At 42.5% G+C, this 18,696-nt stretch overlaps 3 protein-coding genes across 5 annotated transcripts in view; 2 read left to right on the top strand and 1 right to left on the bottom strand.

The window, feature by feature from the left end:
• Window positions 1–3,194: 3,194 nt before the first annotated feature.
• hmox2b (heme oxygenase 2b) lies at window positions 3,195–8,459 on the top strand. 2 transcript variants are annotated; one of them, XM_084370945.1, is made up of 7 exons: window positions 3,195–3,281; window positions 3,780–3,922; window positions 4,471–4,566; window positions 4,659–4,776; window positions 4,912–5,403; window positions 5,832–5,955; window positions 6,101–8,459. In XM_084370945.1, exons 3-7 carry the CDS (start codon window positions 4,484–4,486, stop codon window positions 6,226–6,228), a joined length of 945 nt encoding a protein of 314 aa, XP_084227071.1. In that variant the 5' UTR covers window positions 3,195–3,281; window positions 3,780–3,922; window positions 4,471–4,483; the 3' UTR covers window positions 6,229–8,459. The 2 variants fall into 2 exon arrangements, with proteins under 2 accessions (XP_084227071.1, XP_084227072.1); XM_084370946.1 differs by lacking the exon at window positions 3,195–3,281 and adding an exon at window positions 3,316–3,504.
• A 444-nt stretch (window positions 8,460–8,903) lies between these two features.
• Window positions 8,904–13,870, bottom strand: dnaja3a (DnaJ heat shock protein family (Hsp40) member A3a). The gene is made up of 11 exons (XM_084371690.1): window positions 13,632–13,870; window positions 12,907–13,043; window positions 12,744–12,827; window positions 12,436–12,642; window positions 12,176–12,328; window positions 11,947–12,094; window positions 11,682–11,746; window positions 11,321–11,449; window positions 11,110–11,225; window positions 10,851–10,948; window positions 8,904–9,984 (listed from the first exon to the last, which is right to left on the bottom strand). Exons 1-11 carry the CDS (start codon window positions 13,837–13,839, stop codon window positions 9,962–9,964), a joined length of 1,368 nt encoding a protein of 455 aa, XP_084227816.1. The 5' UTR covers window positions 13,840–13,870; the 3' UTR covers window positions 8,904–9,961.
• Window positions 13,871–14,211: 341 nt separating this feature from the next.
• Window positions 14,212–18,696, top strand: part of LOC311268208 (mitochondrial import inner membrane translocase subunit tim16-like) — a 113,253-nt gene continuing 108,768 nt past the window's right edge. The window contains exons 1-5 of one of the 2 annotated variants that reach the window (XM_084371682.1): window positions 14,212–14,396; window positions 16,548–16,644; window positions 17,079–17,159; window positions 17,353–17,423; window positions 18,249–18,435. In XM_084371682.1, the coding sequence (XP_084227808.1) occupies window positions 14,337–14,396; window positions 16,548–16,644; window positions 17,079–17,159; window positions 17,353–17,423; window positions 18,249–18,435 (496 nt within the window). In that variant the 5' untranslated portion in view covers window positions 14,212–14,336. The remainder of the gene's footprint in view (window positions 14,397–16,547; window positions 16,645–17,078; window positions 17,160–17,352; window positions 17,424–18,248; window positions 18,436–18,696) is intronic. The other variant, XM_084371684.1, reaches the window with a different exon arrangement.

The following is an 18,696-nucleotide window of genomic DNA, read 5'->3' as shown; positions in this document are numbered from 1 at the left end:
GGAGCATTTACAGCGGAATATTTCCTCTGGCTAGGAATAAAAGTGTTTTATTTTGTCTTCTCTGTGCCAGATCCCTGATATTGTTAATGCTGGCTTACAATTACCTCAAAATTGAACAGAGCCATAAAATAAGGTCATTAGTTACACCTGTGCATCTTCTGCAAACATTTAATCTGGGCCTATAGATTGTTTGGATACCACTTCATTTTGCAAATTAATTTACAGGGTTTTTTAAATGGTTCAAATGTGTACTTTAATTAACTGACCTGTAGAGGTTGGGCAGAAACTAGTGGGAATTAAAATAGCAACAGAAGTTAAGCTAAAACCAGCTGGAAGGTTTCTTGGAAATGTTTTAAAGAAGATACCAGTTTACCAGCTTTATTAACTGCTTTTTAGAAGATAGCAGAATATTATTGAATCATGTTGGGGAAATTTTCAATACATTTGGAGGTAATCATTATGGTACTTATGAAAGTCATTTCGAAGAAATTTAAAATATGTTACTCAGTTGTTATTATTACCGCCTACTTACCAGGCAATTTACAACCCTGTAAATAAATCAAGAGAAACAGCAGAGATAGCACATAAAAGGATTTACTTTGCCAAAACCCAAATTAATCAGATTCGTAGACATTTGTCACAGCAGACTTGTAATAAGGCAAGAAAAGCACCGGTAGCACTGATAATCTTAATAATGCTGCTTCTGTATTCTTGTCTTTTTATAGACCTATTGGGGTTTGTGCTGTATTAACCTCTTTTTTTTATGCTCCCATTTCTTTTTTGCCATGATGCGATCTAAATCCTCAGATGAAATGCTGAAATGGACCTCCTGCTGCACGTCCTATGAGACATGTTTACATCAGAGTTTTGATGGCAGCAAAATAGTCAAATCGTGGCCGTTTAACATTTGTTTTGTGTGGTTCTCATCCATAAATGGACACATTAGCATCCAAGGGGATATGAAGTTTCCCAGTCATTTCCCTCCAGTTTTAAGTGCAAAGTTATTGAACTCTGTTATTGAACTGCATCAGTGGCACAGAAGCACTCTGCAAAGCAATTTAATGTAATGGCAACAGCTTGCTGGCACCATTCGAGGGAAGTGAATCATCTTGTTAGCTAAACCCCCCCTACAACCAGCCTCCCCCGCTCGGTAGCAGGGGCACTCAGCTGCCCCACCAACCGAGCATCTGACACTACAGCTGGCTGTCAGACCAATAACAGGCCCTACCACTCTCTCTCTCTCTCTCTCTCTCTCTCTCTCTCTCTCACACACACACACACACACACACACACACACACACACACACACACACACACACACAGACACTTTCTCTGCCCCATATGGACGTACGCACAGATAGATTTCTACATACACAACATACACGCAGTAGGCCCACTGTCATACACTGTTGTACAACCTGACTCAGGGTCACAAACAACCACCTCGTGCATAATTCATAAACAGCATGCGTGAATCATATGTACACAGAAACAGCTGCGGAAACATGATTAAACTATGATCTGTTATTGGCAAACAGCACAGCGTAAACAACATAACATGGAGAAAACCTGTTTTGTTTGGGCCTGAGGGACTGACTGAGCCTCAGCTGGCTCCACAGTGTCTGCAATTTTTGAAGAACTGTATGTAAAAAAGTCAGGTATAAGCTTTGTGTTGTGTTTACGGCCAAGAGGTTCAATGTGTTAGAGCTTGAGACCTGTTGATGTTGCACTCAGGATCCACTTTGTACAGGAAAAAAGAGTGGACAGACGGACCCTGCTCATGTTACACTGGCACGCCACTAAATTAGAACTGATGAGCTGATTTTACAACACAGCAATAAACACGGTCATAATAACAGAGATAATTGCAGAATGAAACTGATGTGGTTTTGTGGTTATGTAAGATCTACAACTGTATAATCATTTTAGTGTGGCCTGAGAGAGCAATAGAGGGTTTTGCCAAAGGGTAATTTGATGATAACACAGATTAAGACACAAATGGGAAAAATTCATTTCTGATTTCCAAATTTGCAACTCAGTTGAGTTAACTGTGGTGTTACCAATTAGAACGGCAATAGAATATGCATTCACTTTCAAGGAATGATGTATCAAATTTTACGAGGAATAAACTAAAACATCCCGTGTATAATATAAGAACACAAAATGTAAGTATATTACACAAATAGCTTATAAAACATTACTTCAACTACAGCTATCAATCAGTCAAAGAAAGAGATTTAACTGGCCATTGATCTATTTAAACTGTGAAACTGCATCCTGCCAACTCATGGTATTTGCTTGGTGAGAATGCCATCTTGTGGTTATTCTCTTCCCACCTGCTGATGCAGTCTTTGTGATTTGTGACATATGATGAAATATCAAAATATCACAGCAATTATTATATGATACTACCAGTAAACTAGCACACTTGGTAGTCATTCCTGTTTGGATTTTGCACAAGAAAAAAGGTTTTATTTACAAAAACCTTTCAAAATGATGGGAGACAAAAGTCATAGTCCTGATTACAAGATAAAAGGGAATAATTATGAGGCTGATTTTGTTGTTTTATCTCATAATTATGAGGCTGATTTTGTTGTTTTATCTCATAATGATGACTTTTTGGTTTCACAATTATGACATGTATCCCATAACTATGACTTTTATCTTATAATCTTGACTTTTTATCTAATAATTTCAAATATTATCTCATTATAATGATATTTTATCCAATAATTATGATTTTCATCTCATAATTTCTACTTTTTATGTTGTAGCTCTGACATGTGTCCAAAAGTGATGACTTTTTGGTTTTTATAATCATGAAATTTATCCCATAAATATGACTTTTATCTTTATTCTTGATTTTGATCCCTTAATTACGACTTCTGTCTCATAATTATGACTTTTTATCCTATAACTATGACTCTTATCTCATAATTATGACTTTTATCTCATAATTATCACTTACCATGGGACTATTTTTTTCATCGAGCTTAGTTTTAATCTTATTTTATTTTATTTTATTTATGATAAGTAATAAACACCATTGATCACTGTAGCTCCCAGCAGTGCTAGTTGTAGCAGCAGTAGAAGCAGAGACATTACAGACAGCCTACAGACCTTTGGTAGCAGTTGCACAGAAAACTACAATCTCAGCACTTCCGGTGGAGGAGCACCTGACTCGAGCAGCCGGGTGGGGGCGGAGTTGGACGGACAGTTCCGTCCTGGATCTTTAGTCTGATTTGTAGTTAAGCGGACCGCTTCACGTTGCTGGGGTGAAGGTTTGTAAATGTCAATTTGATACCAAAACACAACAATATACATTTTATATGTGTGTAACCACGTCGAAGCTGCAATGTAATGTACCGCTGCTCGTCAAAGTTGTCAACTCTTGCTTGTTGACATGCTAGCCAGCTGTTAGCCAACTTCGCTAGCGTCCTCCAGTAAAGTTAGCTGTTGCTGTCAAAAGGATGCTCTTAGCAAGTTAGACGGCGTCACCGTCAGGTGAGACAAGCAGTGCTTTCATTTATATGTCGATGAAAGGTTGATTTCTGATTACAGTGAGGAACTGAACGGAATTAAATCAGTTCAACAACTCGCCTCATACAACACAAGCTAGCTCATACCTAGGTGACGCGTTGTTCTTTGAGATTTGTGGTAAACGCCAGAAGGCCTGTGCTGTGTTGTATGAGCTGCTTTTGTTTGACTGTTTTCATGTAGTCGAGGGCAGCCCCTGCCAGACTGTATCAGCTCACATTGCCTTATCTTCCTGTGTTCAGAGTAAATGAGGCCAAAGGCTTAAGGCAGCTGCATCAACGGGCAGAAGGCGTCATCACTTTGACCATCATCTCAGGGACATCAGCTCAAGGAAACAGGAGTGGGCGATATCAGCTCCCCTGATCAGACCTCTGCTGCCTCTTTGGTAAGGGTTAATAGATACTGTACTTACATATACAGTTTGTGTCTGTCTGATACTTGTGGCTTGAGATAGTGAATTATTGTAACGTCCAAAGGCAGTTTTAAAGGATAATGATGCAGAGAGAGGAAGTGGAAAGTTGGTAACATCCTTAATTTGCTAAATAAGGACCTGATGTCTGTGTCTGGTGACCTTTCTCCCTGACTCTTGATAAAATGTAATGAATTATGAAATAAATAGTATTCTTGCTCCTATATGTTGTTATTGTGCAGATGTACAGACCCCTAGAACTGCAGGGAACACCGCTGCCGGATTGTTGTTGTTTGTTGTTTTGCCTGAAAAAGCCGTTGTATGATCCTGGCTCAAATGACACTTCTGGAGAGTGTGAGAAATTAAATAGATTTGAATTCTGTAATCAATGTACGGTAGGGAACATATCAGGATGTGGGAGGAGGGGAGATTCTACTTTACCTAAGGTGTGGAGGTTTGTTAGCGTCCGTCGTCCTCCTGTAAACACCTCAGGGTGCAATTTCTTTGTCTTTCGCTGGTTCTAGAAACGCACCACTAATGTCAGCAGAGAAAATGGAGACGTCAGCGAGTGTGTCCAATGGAGCGAGGCCTGCATATGAGGAAAAAGAAGCCACCCTCAGGTAATTCTCTCACCAGTATTGTAACAGCATCATGTTGTTGTTAATCTGTCATAACATACGATATACCTCCTATTTTCCTCTCCTCTCCCCAGACCTGAGGATCTGTCTGAGATGCTAGCAGCAGGGACCAAAGAGGTGCACGAAAAGGCTGAGAGCACCCAGTTTGTGAAAGATTTCCTCAGGGGACGCATCCGCAAAGAGCTCTTTAAGGTCAGTCTGGAGCATGTCAGGGAGAATTTATACAATGTAATGTTAAAGAGTTCTTAAATAAACAAACGATGTATGAATGTAATAAACATGCAGATAAAAGACTTACTTTGAAACATTTCTTTCTTGCTTTCCCAGCTTGGTGCAGTGGCACTTTACCATACTTACACAGCCATGGAGGAGGAGATTGAAAGGAACAAAGACCACCCCCACTTTGCCCCTCTATATTTCCCTGCAGAGCTGCACCGCCACGAGGCCCTGGCCCGTGACCTTGAGTACTTTTACGGCCCCGACTGGCAGAGCCAGGTCAGCTGCTCCCAGGCCACCCAACGCTATGTGGACCGTATTCATCAAGTAGGACAGGAGGACCCAGTGCTGCTGGTGGCTCACGCCTACACCCGCTACATGGGGGACCTGTCCGGGGGCCAAGTGCTGAAGAAGGTGGCGCAGAGAGCCATGAAGCTGCCGCCCACAGGGGAGGGCCTGGAGTTCTATCAGTTCGATGCCATCCATAGTGCCAAAGCATTCAAGCAGCTGTACCGCAGTCGGATGAACGAGCTGGAACTGGACACGGAAACAAAGAAGAGGCTTGTTGACGAGGCTGTCAAGGCGTTCCAGTTCAACATGGAGGTAAGAGACCAGCGAGGTCGGAGAGACAGAATATGCAGGGTATGTTTGGAAACATTAGTGTGTGCTCTGCTCCCTGTTCAGTAGAGGTGTGCTTCTTGTACCTATTTTTGAACATGAACAGAATTTTTGAAAAAGAGATTAGGTATACGATAATTACTGAAGGCACTGTAATCCTCTAATGTCATCCTAATCAATGGTAACCACCTGTTTAATATCTCAGGTGTATTGGGCCCTTGTGGACAATGTTGTACATCCTCTTTCAGGGCTGTCTAAATGATAATACTTAGGTTTTTCGACGTTTGCGGTGCTGGATTATCCAAAACAGACGCTCAGACAGACCCTCTGGACCATCTGGTTGTTTTATCCATGAAATCCAGGAACATTTCTGGAACATAGTTTATGAAACATGATGTGTTTTGTGCTGGCAGGTGTTCGATGAGTTGGAAGAGATCGGCAAAACCATCCAGGAGGAGGTTTTAGACGCTGGCATGCCCGTCCATGGAGCAATGGATGGAGACATCAACAAGTGTCCCTACTATGCTGCCAAAATGGGTATGCTTTCATACTTCTGTTCCGTCTGTAGTCATTGTGCCATTGTCAATAATAATATAAATTATATCAAACGAAGGTTAAATCTTTTTAAAGCTACGTGAGGATCTAAGTTTGTTTTCGTCTTCGTGCCCCCTTTGTGTCACAGCGGCGTCAGGTGGAACGGCGTACGCCTGTCAGCTCGCCATGGCCGTGCTCCGACACCCAACAGGGCAGGTCCTGTTTGCTACTTGGTTTGCTGCTCTGGCCGGATTGGCTGCGTGGTATCTGATGTGATCCAGCCGCCACCATGACGCTCTGCTGCTGTGAGAGAGAGAGAGAGAGAGAGAGAGAGAGAGAGAGTGAAGGAAGGACAGTAAGGAGACTAGGAAATTCCTTTAAACTGTGGACCAGTTTCAGACATTCGTATCTGCTGCAAGTTTATTTAATGTTACATGTTTGCTTAAAGGTTAGCTGACAGGAAATAAACTTGTGAATGATATATAGGACCATAAGACATCAACTCCATCCATCCATCCATCCATCCATCCGTACATCCATCCGTACATCCATCCATCCATCCATCCGTACATCCATCCACCAAGCTTGTTACAGTTTATCCTCCTGCCTTTTTATTTCACTACCTCCTTCACACTGCCCCATTCACATATTCCAGTGTGTTTGATGGTATTTTAACATTGGTTGTGGGTGTTTTCTGATTTTTTATTGTTTTTGTCATGGAAGGACAAGGCTTGAGTTACTAATTTGTTGTGAATTGGCACTTTCTCCTGATTTTAAATGAAACTGACAGAGCAAGGTGACGTTTAGATTGTTAGACAGTGTTAAAATTAGTTAAGAATGAAGAAGGACTTTTGGTGAGCTGAAACATGCTATGCACTTGTTATGCATGAGTATAACAGCACAGTGGGTTTTTGCTGGGTAGACTGCCGTGGTGTTTTTTTATTGAGGCCTTTGTGTTTTTGCGTCAGAGGATTGTACATTTAAGTAGGGACGGGAAGTAATGTGCGAGTTAATAATGCCAGCAGCGAAACTGGAAACGTGGAAAATGTCTTCACAGACTGTATTTTATTTTTACTTGGCGTTCCAAACATAATGTGAAAACACATTGCACTGCAGCGATGTTCCTTTTTTTTAAAGTTCATCATCACATTTCATGATTCAAACCTGGCCTCAAAAGGTTTGCACAGGTGTACCATGAGAGAGGTAACAGGAGTCAGTTTTTTAAAGATATATAGCACACCTACACTTTAACAAGTGTAAGATTAATAAACATCCTTCAGATACTAGTGAATATAGTAAAAATACGGGATATTTGAATCTCTACTGATGCATGTTCAGATGTACTAATTCTCTGCCTGTTGTTTGGTCTAAATGCATCGCTAAACTATCCATGATGTATGACTCACTGCTGATTCAGTTTTACTGCCACGGGGGCCTATATTAGGACAAAGGTGTTAACAGAGGTGGCTGCAGCTGTTTTAAAAGGAAATATTCTTTTATAATATTCCTGGTTTGTCTCCTACATGAAGGCTAAATGAGTCTAAGCTTTGTGGTTTATTACGAACTACTTCAGGTTAGGTACATATACGTAGATCCTTCAGCAGCTCAGCTCGTTTGTGTATCCAGTCATGACGGATATACGAGCAAGCATCATCACTATTACTGTGTTATCATTATTCACATGCTGTTCATACTGTATAATGGGAAAAACTGCTCTGCACAACATGGCAAAGGAGGAGTATGTTGTGCTGCGTGTACTGTATGCTGTGCAATTGCAATTTTCTGGAAGTTAAATATTTATCCTGACACAGTAATTCCATTTATTAACTTTGCTTTATCTTTCCAAGCAGACTGTTTTTTTTCACCTTTGCTTGGATTTATTTGACACACCAAAGGAAACCTGCTGATAACAGCATTACAACCAGGTTCCCGTGCTGTTTGTATTTGCACAATGCATTCACACAAATGGATGTAAAGTATTTCTTCATTAGCAAAACTCATTCAGGACAACAGCTGTAGTGCAGCTGTTTGATCACAGACATGACAATTTAAGAAACGGTTTTGTATATGAGAGTCTCAGGTTCATGTTGCAGTCAGATGGCAATATACAGTAACTGCATATGGAGGACTGATACAGAGACTGCCCTAATATACTCCTGCAGCTCAGTGTCCATGTGCTATTATAGTTTTCTGAAGCTAGTGTGATGCGTCAAAATGCTACAGTATTTTTTAGACATATTGAAGGGACATTTACTTGGATCTCAGGAGTTCAGGTTGTTTCGGTCATCGATGAAACTTGGATTAAAGTGAGTGGGATGCATGAATGATTCATGTTGACTTTGGATTCTCTTACGTTTTCATTAACTATGCTCTTAATCCCTTTGTGTATTTAACTGGACAAAGCTTTATTAGTGACGGGATGGCTAGAAAACTTTAACTGTATGAGAGTAAACAAATACAGGAGTATGTTGTGCTGTCTGTAATGAAATAAAGTCTGTTTTCCGGCTCGTGCTGCTCAGTAGTGTTTGTGTAATCCTGCTGACAAAGCAACCAATGAACAAATGGACATGAGTGAAAATATATCCTCCTTAGTAGAGATAAAACAGATGTAAACAGATGATTATCTTTGATGCATACTTTATTAGTTTCATATCTTTAAGCTATGGAAGCCTATCTATATCTAGTAATTATGGGATAAAAAGTCAAAACTGAGATACAAAGGTCATGATTATTACTTAGATCTCCTAATTTTGACTTTTTAACTGATAATTTATGATTTCTTATCTCATAATTATGACATATAATGGGAATTTAGTCAATTTCTTTAACTGGTGGAAATTGGCTTTCATATCTATCAGATGTTGTCTTGAAGATGCTTCAAACAAAAAGATCTGGGATTTATTCATGAAGCCTTGTACACTTTTATCACCAACAATGATAATAGTAATCTAATTTATGGCTTGACATTTTACTAACTTTTAAGCCGTGTTGCTCAGGAAATATCTCGACAAATATTACGATGTATTGGCCATACTGTTTTATCCTAATTAGCAAATCTTAGCACGCTAACACACCTATCTTAACCAGTGAACATTATTTCTGCTAACTAAATATTAGCACATTACCGTTGTTGCTTCTAGTTAGCCTGGAAAAGTAAGCAGTTAGCTAAAAGCACCTCTATGTAGTACAACCTATTAATGCCCAGATGGAGTGATTAATATAAAACAGAAGCTTTTCCCACACCATAGCTTTATTATAGATGTACAGTATATCTTCTATGTGACACATTGATGCAGCTGTATGATCCACAATTGTCTATGTACAAATGTAATGAAGGTGCAGAACTCAAACTGAATTCTTAATGCAAAGGGCTAAACACGGGACAGAGTCCGGTCAGAAGTGTTCACAGTTGAGGAAAGCCAAACGGAGACCGGCTAACCACTGCAGAGACACATCTTCACTGTCCAACAATTAAAGGGTAAACGTGGTAAGTCTGGTGATGTCCTGTTAAGAATGACAGCGCTGAGAATTTAGGGACAATTCAAGCGTTCATGAAGACACGACAGAGGCATAGACAGCAAAAGGACTAATAACAGGAGGTTCAGTTAATCCCAAATAAAATGTTTCACTCTGTCTTTATCAAGACAATAATTTATTTATGTGCACATGGATTCTGTTACCGCGCTCATGGTTTTTGTGGTGATAAATAGGAAATCAACGGGCACCGACTGCTCTGCTAAATGATAAGTCTGTGTTGGCCTCGATGGACATTTGACAAGGAGGTGACTGGAGCACTGGAACATCCTCTTGTGTTTGGATTCACTTTGGCAGAGGAACAGAGCAGGTAATCCTCTGCAGGGCTGGTAGGTAGGTCCGTACTGATCCGTCTTAAACCTTTGTGGGCCTCTTCCAACACCCAATACTCCTCGTCCACCTGTCCCTTTGTAATGTGGTGGTTCTTGTTCTACGCTGTCCTCGGGAAGGACTAAGGACTAACTAATGAAGCTCCTCAGTTCCAGGATGACCTTTTACCTTTAAGAAAGAAATGAATGTTATAAAATATACTCTTGTAACGGCAACAACAGCACACACAAGATGCAGACAGGACGTACGGGACATTCAGCACTGGCTAAACATCACGTCAGTGGTTTTAAGTGACAGCCACAAACCAGCTAATGAAGTTATCCAAAAAATAAGTGTTGCATAGTGCATCACATCTATTTTCTGAAAAACAGAACACAAAAAAGTGGAGTGTGAGGAATACCAGTCCTACCTGGTTTGTGGCTGTCAGGAAGAACTAAACAATTTCTTAATTTTGGAGAAGAAGCCCCCCTCTTGTTTCAACTCTCCTTTCTTCTTGTCATACCCGCTTTGCCCTGCCTCAGACGGCTTACCACCGCTGCCCCCACCTGGACAGAGATTAATACTGCATTAGCCAGTCTTTGGATTAATGATGCTTTCCAGAACTTGGTCATTTTTGACCTCTTATTAGAAAAATTAAGATGGAACCCTCCATAAAGTCGAGCTATGGGAAAACCCATCTACTCTCTGTTGTCTGATGTCACACAACAATGACGTTACCTGTCCGGAGGGAGGTAGAAGTGATTTGTAGACTACAGAATTTTATTTAGGTTGGTAAATGGAATATTCAGATAAGTTTACAAGCATAAAAATGCTATGCCAAAAAAAGTTCACTTTGTCATGGTCAGCCATGTTTTTTGTAAATGTTTTGCCTCCTGCACCTGGAACATACCTGGAAATTTCAACTACTGACTTTGCCTGAAACGCAGCAGAAATACTTCCTTTCCCAGTAGAGCAGAGCTGTCTATCAAACAAAACAACAGGACTACAGGGATTGACAGGTAATTAAGGCTTTCACAGGGAGATTGACCTTTTACCTGTGGTGGTGGCAGTGACACCGTTCACCGTCCCTTCCACGTCCGTCTCGTCCTCAGCGTAGCTCATTAGCAGAGCTCTTTGTCTGTCGGTCAGTGTCCTATGCAGGAAAACAACATCTTATGATCCTTCGGTTTAGAAAACATCCTTTTTCCTCTAGACTACAATGACTTATTGTATTCAATCACAAGGCCCTCTCATATCCCTGTCTGGTAGAAATACACCAGTTTTTACCGAAGCAAAAAGAGGAACCTTACTTACTTGGGTACTTTTATTTTGACATGCACATAATGGTCTCCGAAGCCGTAGCCACTGATACGAGCGATTCCCTTTCCTGACAGACGAATCCTCTGGTCTGCCTGGATGCCTGCAGGGATCTGAAGACAATGTAAACAACTTAGATATTACACTGTAGGGGTTTGAAGTGTTTCCCTATTAGAGGAGAAACCTGAGACTGTACGCGTCTACTTACTGATAAGTTGAGTGTTTCATAAAGGCCCTGTGTCCTGGCTGTGCCGCCCAGCACAGCTTGTGCCACAGAGACAAGGAGGTCAGAGTGGACGTCTGCACCTTCCCTCCTGAACACAGGACTTTTTTGGACCTGAACACAGACACAGAGCACATCACCATCAATCACACATGGTATCAAAACATCAAAAAGCGGTGAACTATTGTGTTGACGGTGTTAATTAGAAGTAAAAGAGCTCAGACAGCTCGATGTCTCAAGACAATCCTATTATAGTGGCTCTGAAGTGAACTTGCACTTGTTTATTTCTGGCCTGGGTTTCTTGTGAGATCAGTTCTGATAATAAAGACTTTATTTAGATACTCACCCTAAATGTGATGAAGATCTCCTTCTTACCAACAGGCATTCTGACTGTCTGACCATCCTCCACTCCTTAAAGCAAAAACAAAACATGATCTAGATTAGTGTTCAGTGTAAAAATCAATATGGAAGCATGGTCGTCCTGATTTCATACTCGTACCAATTACAGCATTTAATTAGCCTGAAAACCTGTGAACATAACCAGGCACAAGCGTACAGAACAGCTTCTATAGTAAGGAAACGGTAAGATCAGACAGCTAAGTGAGACTGACCTGCAGGTACAGGAACCATCACGCTCTTCTTCTGCTTGGTCTGTCCCCTCCCACGGCAGGTGTGACAGGGGTCGGAGATGACTGTGCCTTTGCCCCCACACTGTCGACATGTAGAGCGCATCACAAACGGCCCCGTGTTCACGGTCTCCTACAGGGAAGACAACATACATGCGTTTAGTAACACAACCCAAACACACTTTGAAGAAACACAGCCTGTTAGAGATCTTACCATGCCGGAGCCGTTGCAGTAGTGACAGTGCTGGACCTTGGAGCCTGGCTCGTGGCCCTTACCATCACAGCGCTGACAGGCTGCTTCTATGTTAACAGAGATCTCTTTGTTGACTCCCTTTGCTGCCTGGGTGAACGTCAGCTCCATGATGTACTGTGTCGAAAAAATAAGAGGCAAATTCATCACTCTGATGCACAAATAAAAATAACCAGATGAGCTCTCAAAGGCTCAAATAAAGGCACTCCTTGGCTCACACTTACCTCCTGTGGCTGATCAAAAATGGCATTGAAGTCTCCAAAGCCGCGGCCTCCTGAGAATTCCCCAAAGATCTTGCGGAAGAGCTCCTCTGGGTCAATGTTGGTCGCCTGTCCAGACCAGTACTGCTGCCCTCCACCTGCTTGACCTGCGTCAAAGCCTGTTGAGCCGTATGTATCGTACTGCTTCCTCTTACTTTCATCACTCAGGACCTGTGGAGGACATAGAGCAAAGATTTGTACTTCTAACGAGATTGAGAGAAAATACACAGTAAATGTGTCGGTGAAAACTTGAATAAAGACTGAGACTAAACCTCGTAAGCTTCTGCCAGCTGAGCAAATTTCTCCTTGGCTTGTGGGTCTTCTTTGTTGGTGTCAGGGTGATACTTTTTGGCCATCTGATGGGACACAAACACACTGTCAACTACTGCGGCGACTGGCTGTCTGAGAACAACTACAAGCTGTGAAGGAGCAGACCTGGTAGTAGGCTTTCTTGATCTCTTTCTGGGTCGCTGTGCGAGGTATGCCAAGGACCTGATAGAAGTCCTGCTTGCTGCTAGCAGGGGCACTTGTGTGAAAGGACAGTGAGTTGAAAGCATGTGGCGATTTGACACCTGAAACGAGTCAAAACAAGGTAAAAAGGGTGAGTAAATACAATCAAGAGCTATAGCTGCATTCAGGGATCACTTGAAAACTGGATTTATGCAACTTCAAGGTAAATTGCGTGTCTGCCTTATTCTTTACTGAGCTGACAACATTAGGTGACACATTTCAAAAGTACAGAAGGAGATACACATCTGGTGAAGCTGCTCTGATCTGTAGAAGAGCTGATTCTGCTATAGAAAGATCTAGAAACTCAATACAAACGTTAATGTTGGGGCGTTAGAGACATGCCCGGGTTGGTTTAAAGATATGGTTGGGTTCAGTTTAAGGTTCAGGGAGAATCCATTGGGAACACGATGTAACAGTCACATCACCCATAAACAAATTCAACTTGAAGACTGCTAACCATAGATAGCAACACAGATTGCACCATGATTTCCAACAGCTAACAAGCTCTACCTTAACGTTAACGCTCATTCGAGCCTTCATCAAGTCGTATTACCGTAGTTTTCTTTTCCTGCGTCACTGAAGTAAGTTAAACCAGCAACTGCAACAACATTAGCCTAGCTTAGCCTGGCTAGGCCACTAGCATAACTCACCTGACAGCCCTCTCAATGTCAACGCTCTCCCGGCTCCGCCACACGACAGGCTGCCCCCTCGCCACAGTTTTTCCGCTGATATTGTAGAAACGCTGCGGACCCCTCCATGGCCAGCGCAGACAACTGCACCGGCGGCCCGGCGGTGTCCAGAGGACACGATGACTGTAATCCAGCGTGAGGAGCAGCGGGCAGCCGAAGACGCCATCATTCCTGCACTTGGGCGCCGCTGTGGACACACTGCGCATGCGCCTGGTGGAGTGGGCGTCACCGAGAGCGCAAAGATGTTCTGCTTGAGTCGAGAAGATGCACTCCTAAGAAAAACGACTTGGAAAAGTTTTACTTAAATTCTTGTGTTTCTTTTTATAAACTAGCCGCAAGTGACTGAAACAGATACCAATTACAACTGGATACAATTATTCACATTTTAGGAGTTTTACTGCGCAAACGAGCATCAGATGTGTCAAATAAAAAAAGGATGCGCATGTTTTGTGACCCGGAGTAGCACGTGACGGAACTAGATCGGCCCTAGATCCACTAGAGCGGGGAAAACAAACACTCCGCCCAAACGGCCAGCTCCGTGGAGCGAAGCGAGCGGACACCGCGCGTCCAAACTGAACTGTCAGCTGTAGCAGGAGTCCTCTGCCGAGTACCAACCAGCTCGACAGAGACACCCGGAAGGCACGAAAGTCAATTTGAGAAAGCAGCATGAATCGCTTTAAGACCTCCAAATTCAAAAACACAACTCCGAAAATTGCCAAGAAAGATGTGAGTAGCTCGCGAGCGTCTGGGCAGAGCCAGTTTTCTCTAGCTAACATTAGCATTTGGTTATTAGCTGTGCTACTTAAGTGGTGTTTTGGGGGAGCGCCTGCCTGCCTGCCTGTCTGCCTGCAAGGGATGTTGAACTTCCTGCATCTGGAAGGCTGCATAGTATTGAGAGAGCTACACGACAATCTGAATTCACAACAGTAGTATTCAACTAACTTCAAGGCTACTGGTGAATACTACATCACATGTGGTTGCATGGAGCTGCTAGCCTACATCGGACGTAGTGACGCCCATCATCATGCTATTATTGTATAGCTAACTTGACTATTGTCACTGATTTCATACAATCAGGTGGTGTTACACAATTTCTGACTTGCACACTTGACGTTAGGGTGAATCTGCAGGGATTTGCTAGGTGGGGAAGGTGAATATTTGAATGGCAAATATTCAGGAAAAGTGATTTTAATATCCTGTTTCATGTCTGTCAGTGATAGTTGTCCTGTAGGCTGTGAAAGAGGCGTCATGTCTGGACGAGAATGGGGTGTCTTGCACAAATCTGCCATTTTTCTCCCCCTCTACAGACCCATTTGTTTCAAGTTGCAACGCCTGCAGCTCTGCTTGCTGAGGTGGTTTATGTAATCTGCTACCTTGTTTTCACTGAGGCTGGGAAATGCCTGGTATGTGCAGAGACGGTGGATGATCTTTGGTATCTCTTAAAATCTCTGCACAGGCTCCGAGACAGCAGGTGGTGCTTTGCTGCTGTGAATGTTAAAGTGGCCCAATGAATATGTGTGATTGTGGTTATTCCAGTGCTGAGGTCATGTGACGGGAGCTGTCATGTCAAACACTGCAGGAGCAAAAAAAAAGTGGGGCAAGGGACAGAAAGTGAGAGGAGGGGCCGACTCTGGAAGAGAGAGGAAAGGAGAGATGGATCTTGAGTTTTGGATCGAGGAAGTAGTGGGGGCATAAATTAAGTCGGCTCATGTGTGGATGGCGTTGACGACACAGTTTTTGGTGCCACGTTTTTTGTATAATCATGATCCTGTGGACAGTCTGACAGAAATGCCTCAGATCTTTTGCATGTTGATCTAAAATTATTTATGAAGGAAAGACGAGCCTTTTCTACTATCCCTGTATGCTAAAAAAGATTTTGACAGAGGAATACTTGTACCTTTTTGAAGTCTTAGCGAGATTTAGTTCAGGAGAAATACTAAGTGGATAAGTGGATTACGTCGCTCTCCCCTGAAAGTAAAAGGATTGACTTAAGAATCTCCAGGATAGTGTTAAGCACAACCTTAAATGTGGCTCGATCAGAATAAATCAAGTGTAGGATTGTTATTCATAGGGGTTTGCTTTCACGCTTTAAACAAGTCCCCATCTACATCAGTTGTTTAGGAAAATGCTGCAACTCTGTTTTGCTGTCAATCTCAAGAAAAGTTTTGTTGACTACGAAACTTTACATCGGCCTGGGTGACTAGATAACGACTGAATTTTCTTTTTTGGGTGAACTTTGTTGTCTGCCTGTCTTGTGACGGGGTGCTTTGAAATGCATGGCTGAGTAAACAGAGCTGTTTCAGCTGATAATTGTCCTCTGTAGCCAAATCTCTGCCATGGTTGGTCTCCTCTGGCTGAGGAGCAGCGCAGCAGTAGCCGTCGGAGGCTGTTGCACGGACACTCTGTCCTCTCCCCCAGTTAATGTTATGAAAGAGGTTTTAAAAGAGATCTCTGCTGTGTGTGCAACGCAGGGAGCCCTTCCACTTCCTCAACACGTTGCTCATTCAGAGGCACTCAATGTGTGTGTGCTCTCAGTTAGATCCTTCCTGTTTATTTTGGTGTTCACTGTGTTTTATTCTAGCTGCGGCAGCAACGTGGTCTCTCGCGCTCCCTGAAATCGTGAGACCGTAAAACTATGTTTTTCTGTCGGGACCCTTCAGTGTAGCCTGTTGGCTGTGCACTTGTGTCGACATGTTAAAGGAGCACTTCGGATTGTAGTCACTTGTGAAGCTCCTCTGCACTGTGGTCTGATGAAACACTTGGGCTTGAATTACATTTATTTTCTTCTCTATGGCCCCAGATATCCATGCGTCTCATCATACCCTTGCTTCATCCGTTTCGTTCCCTTCCTAATGCTCTCTGTGTCTTTAAATCCAGGGATGGATCAACAACGTCCGAGCCGGTTCCTTCTCCTGCCAGGGGAACCACATCAAAGCCAGCTCCAAGCTGGTGGCCTTCAACACCGAGCAGGCTGGTAAGGCTATAAAAGTGTGGTCGACAGCAATGTCGGCTTCATGTACAAAGAAGGATCTACTGTTTTCAGTTCACCAAGTGTCTATCATGTAACCAGTTCACAATATGGAGTTGACCTACTCAACTTAAAGGGACAGTTCACACCAAAAGTGCTATGATTTTAGATGAATAAAAAGCTCTACAGGTAAGAACAAATCGATTCGGGGTTGAACTGTTCCTTTAAAATCCAACAAAAATGATTTTCTAGGAAATAAGGTGTAGTGTTTTTTCTTCTCCTGAAACTTTGTTGTTCAGAAGATATGTACATTCATTTACAGTGACCTAATAAATTCACAGCGAGCTGGGCAGCCATTTTGGATTTTGAAGCACTATAAAAACCCAGAGAGCAGGTTTTTAAAGTATGACCATTGATGTTTTCTGTCCATGTGTCTGCAGGTGGAGGTATGCTCGGCCTGTCCTCAGTCAAGCCTGGTTCAGATGGCCAATGGACAGTCACCCAGATTTCCTGCCACTCTGGTAGTGTTTCTTTATCGCAGCCCTTTAATCTCAGTTTCTCTCCGTCGTCTCCTTCCCACTCCAGCCCTCAAGGATACTCTGGTTTCTTTAAAAAACACTGATCACATGAGAAATGTTAATGCTCAGAAATGAAATCAAGCTGTGGGTCCGATTGGATTTTAATGTTCTGTTTGCTTCCCCTCCTCTCTGTAAGATCTGGTGACTGATATGGACTTTTCTCCTTTTGATGAAAGTCTCCTGGCAACATGCTCTGGAGATGAAACGGTGAGCTCTCCGACGCCCTGCTTTCCGTCCTTCATTTGTTCTGTGTTTCTTTTTTACTGATCTTTATCTATCTTGTTGGTGAATGCTTACACATAAGTCCTCTTTCTATCCACTCAGACTTTGTTGTTCCTGGCGGAGCTTTAAATACGATATTAACCTGCCTGGTTTTTATTATTTAAGCCCTTTTGAAGACTCCCTCCTCACATTATCCTCAGCCACAGGTGCCCTAGCTTCCAAGAATCTGCTGAGCGTGTGTCTGCATCTTCAGACTCAGCAGCTCGGTTTACCTCACGGACCTGTGTAAACACACACAACCATTGCCACACACAGACCTACAACACACACCAGAGTGGTCTGCAGTGCCCACGACTTGCAGCGCACTTTCGTTCCTCTCATCTTCTGCCAACAGGACATATTGTTTCTCCAGCTGGGTTGTGCTGAGCAAGTAAATGAGAGCGAAACTGGAGTGTCGTTTTACTGACTTAAAATTAACTCTCACTATTCAGCACTGCAAACACTGCAAATAAGAAAGCTAAAAACAAGAAACAAACACTACATTTGAGGAGATATTGACTTAATACTAGTAAAATTATCTGTTCATGCAGCAAGATGAATTTACCGAACAAGAAATCTTGAAATAAGTTGGTTCAGTTAAGAAATAAGAAACAGACGGTGATAGCGTACAAATACTTTGAATTAAGTCTAAAATAAAGATTTTTAGATCAATCTACTTGAGATCAAACTTTTTTTACAGCACATTAACAAGTGAAATAAATGGAATTTTGGAAAATTACTGAAGGAAGCTCTCTCTCTATGTGTGTGCAGGTGAAGCTGTGGCGTTTGTGTGACCCAGAGCTGCAGCAGCCCAGCAGTCCTGAGCTCACCCTGCGTCCAGGTCACGGCCGGCTGGAGCTGTTGGCTTTCCATCCCACCTCCTCTGGCTTGCTGGCTGTCGGCGCCAACAAGTCCCCCCTGGTTTGGGACACCAGCCGCCAGGATGCGCCGCTCGCAGGTAGCTACAGCTGAGGAGGACGTGAGCGGCAGATGTTTGTTTGTGCGCACAGTATATATTAAAAACGCACACCTAAATTAATTTGTCAAAGTCTTTTCTGTACATCATGCACTGTTTGTTACGTTTAACATTTCAGTCTTTGTCAGTTAGTCTTCAGTTTTTGTTTTGTTTCTATGTGCAACATGTGTATATATATGTAATTGGAGTGGCTGGTTTCCTTTTTCGTTGGGTGCTGTCTGACTGACACTGCCTACGTTTTAC

The sequence above is a fragment of the Pagrus pagrus genome (genome assembly GCF_965226575.1).
Source record: "Pagrus pagrus genome assembly, chromosome: 13".
Classification (NCBI taxonomy): domain Eukaryota; kingdom Metazoa; phylum Chordata; class Actinopteri; order Spariformes; family Sparidae; genus Pagrus; species Pagrus pagrus.
Note: the sequence above shows the minus strand (reverse complement) of the source record. Positions and strands in the feature narration are given on the sequence as shown.

What these genes read in the sequence shown, in the direction of transcription:
- hmox2b (XM_084370945.1), top strand. Translation starts at nt 4,484, where the DNA reads ATGTCAGCAGAGAAAATGGAGACGTCAGCGAGTGTGTCCAATGGAGCG. An exon ending in TCCGCAAAGAGCTCTTTAAG is followed by an intron (nt 4,777 to 4,911) that starts GTCAGTCTGGAG and finishes TTGCTTTCCCAG; the next exon opens with CTTGGTGCAGTGGCACTTTA. An exon ending in CGTTCCAGTTCAACATGGAG is followed by an intron (nt 5,404 to 5,831) that starts GTAAGAGACCAG and finishes TTGTGCTGGCAG; the next exon opens with GTGTTCGATGAGTTGGAAGA.
- dnaja3a (XM_084371690.1), bottom strand. Translation starts at nt 13,839, where the DNA reads ATGATGGCGTCTTCGGCTGCCCGCTGCTCCTCACGCTGGATTACAGTC. An exon ending in GATGGTTCCTGTACCTGCAG is followed by an intron (nt 11,747 to 11,946) that starts GTCAGTCTCACT and finishes TTTTGCTTTAAG; the next exon opens with GAGTGGAGGATGGTCAGACA. An exon ending in AGATCTTCATCACATTTAGG is followed by an intron (nt 11,450 to 11,681) that starts GTGAGTATCTAA and finishes GTCTGTGTTCAG; the next exon opens with GTCCAAAAAAGTCCTGTGTT.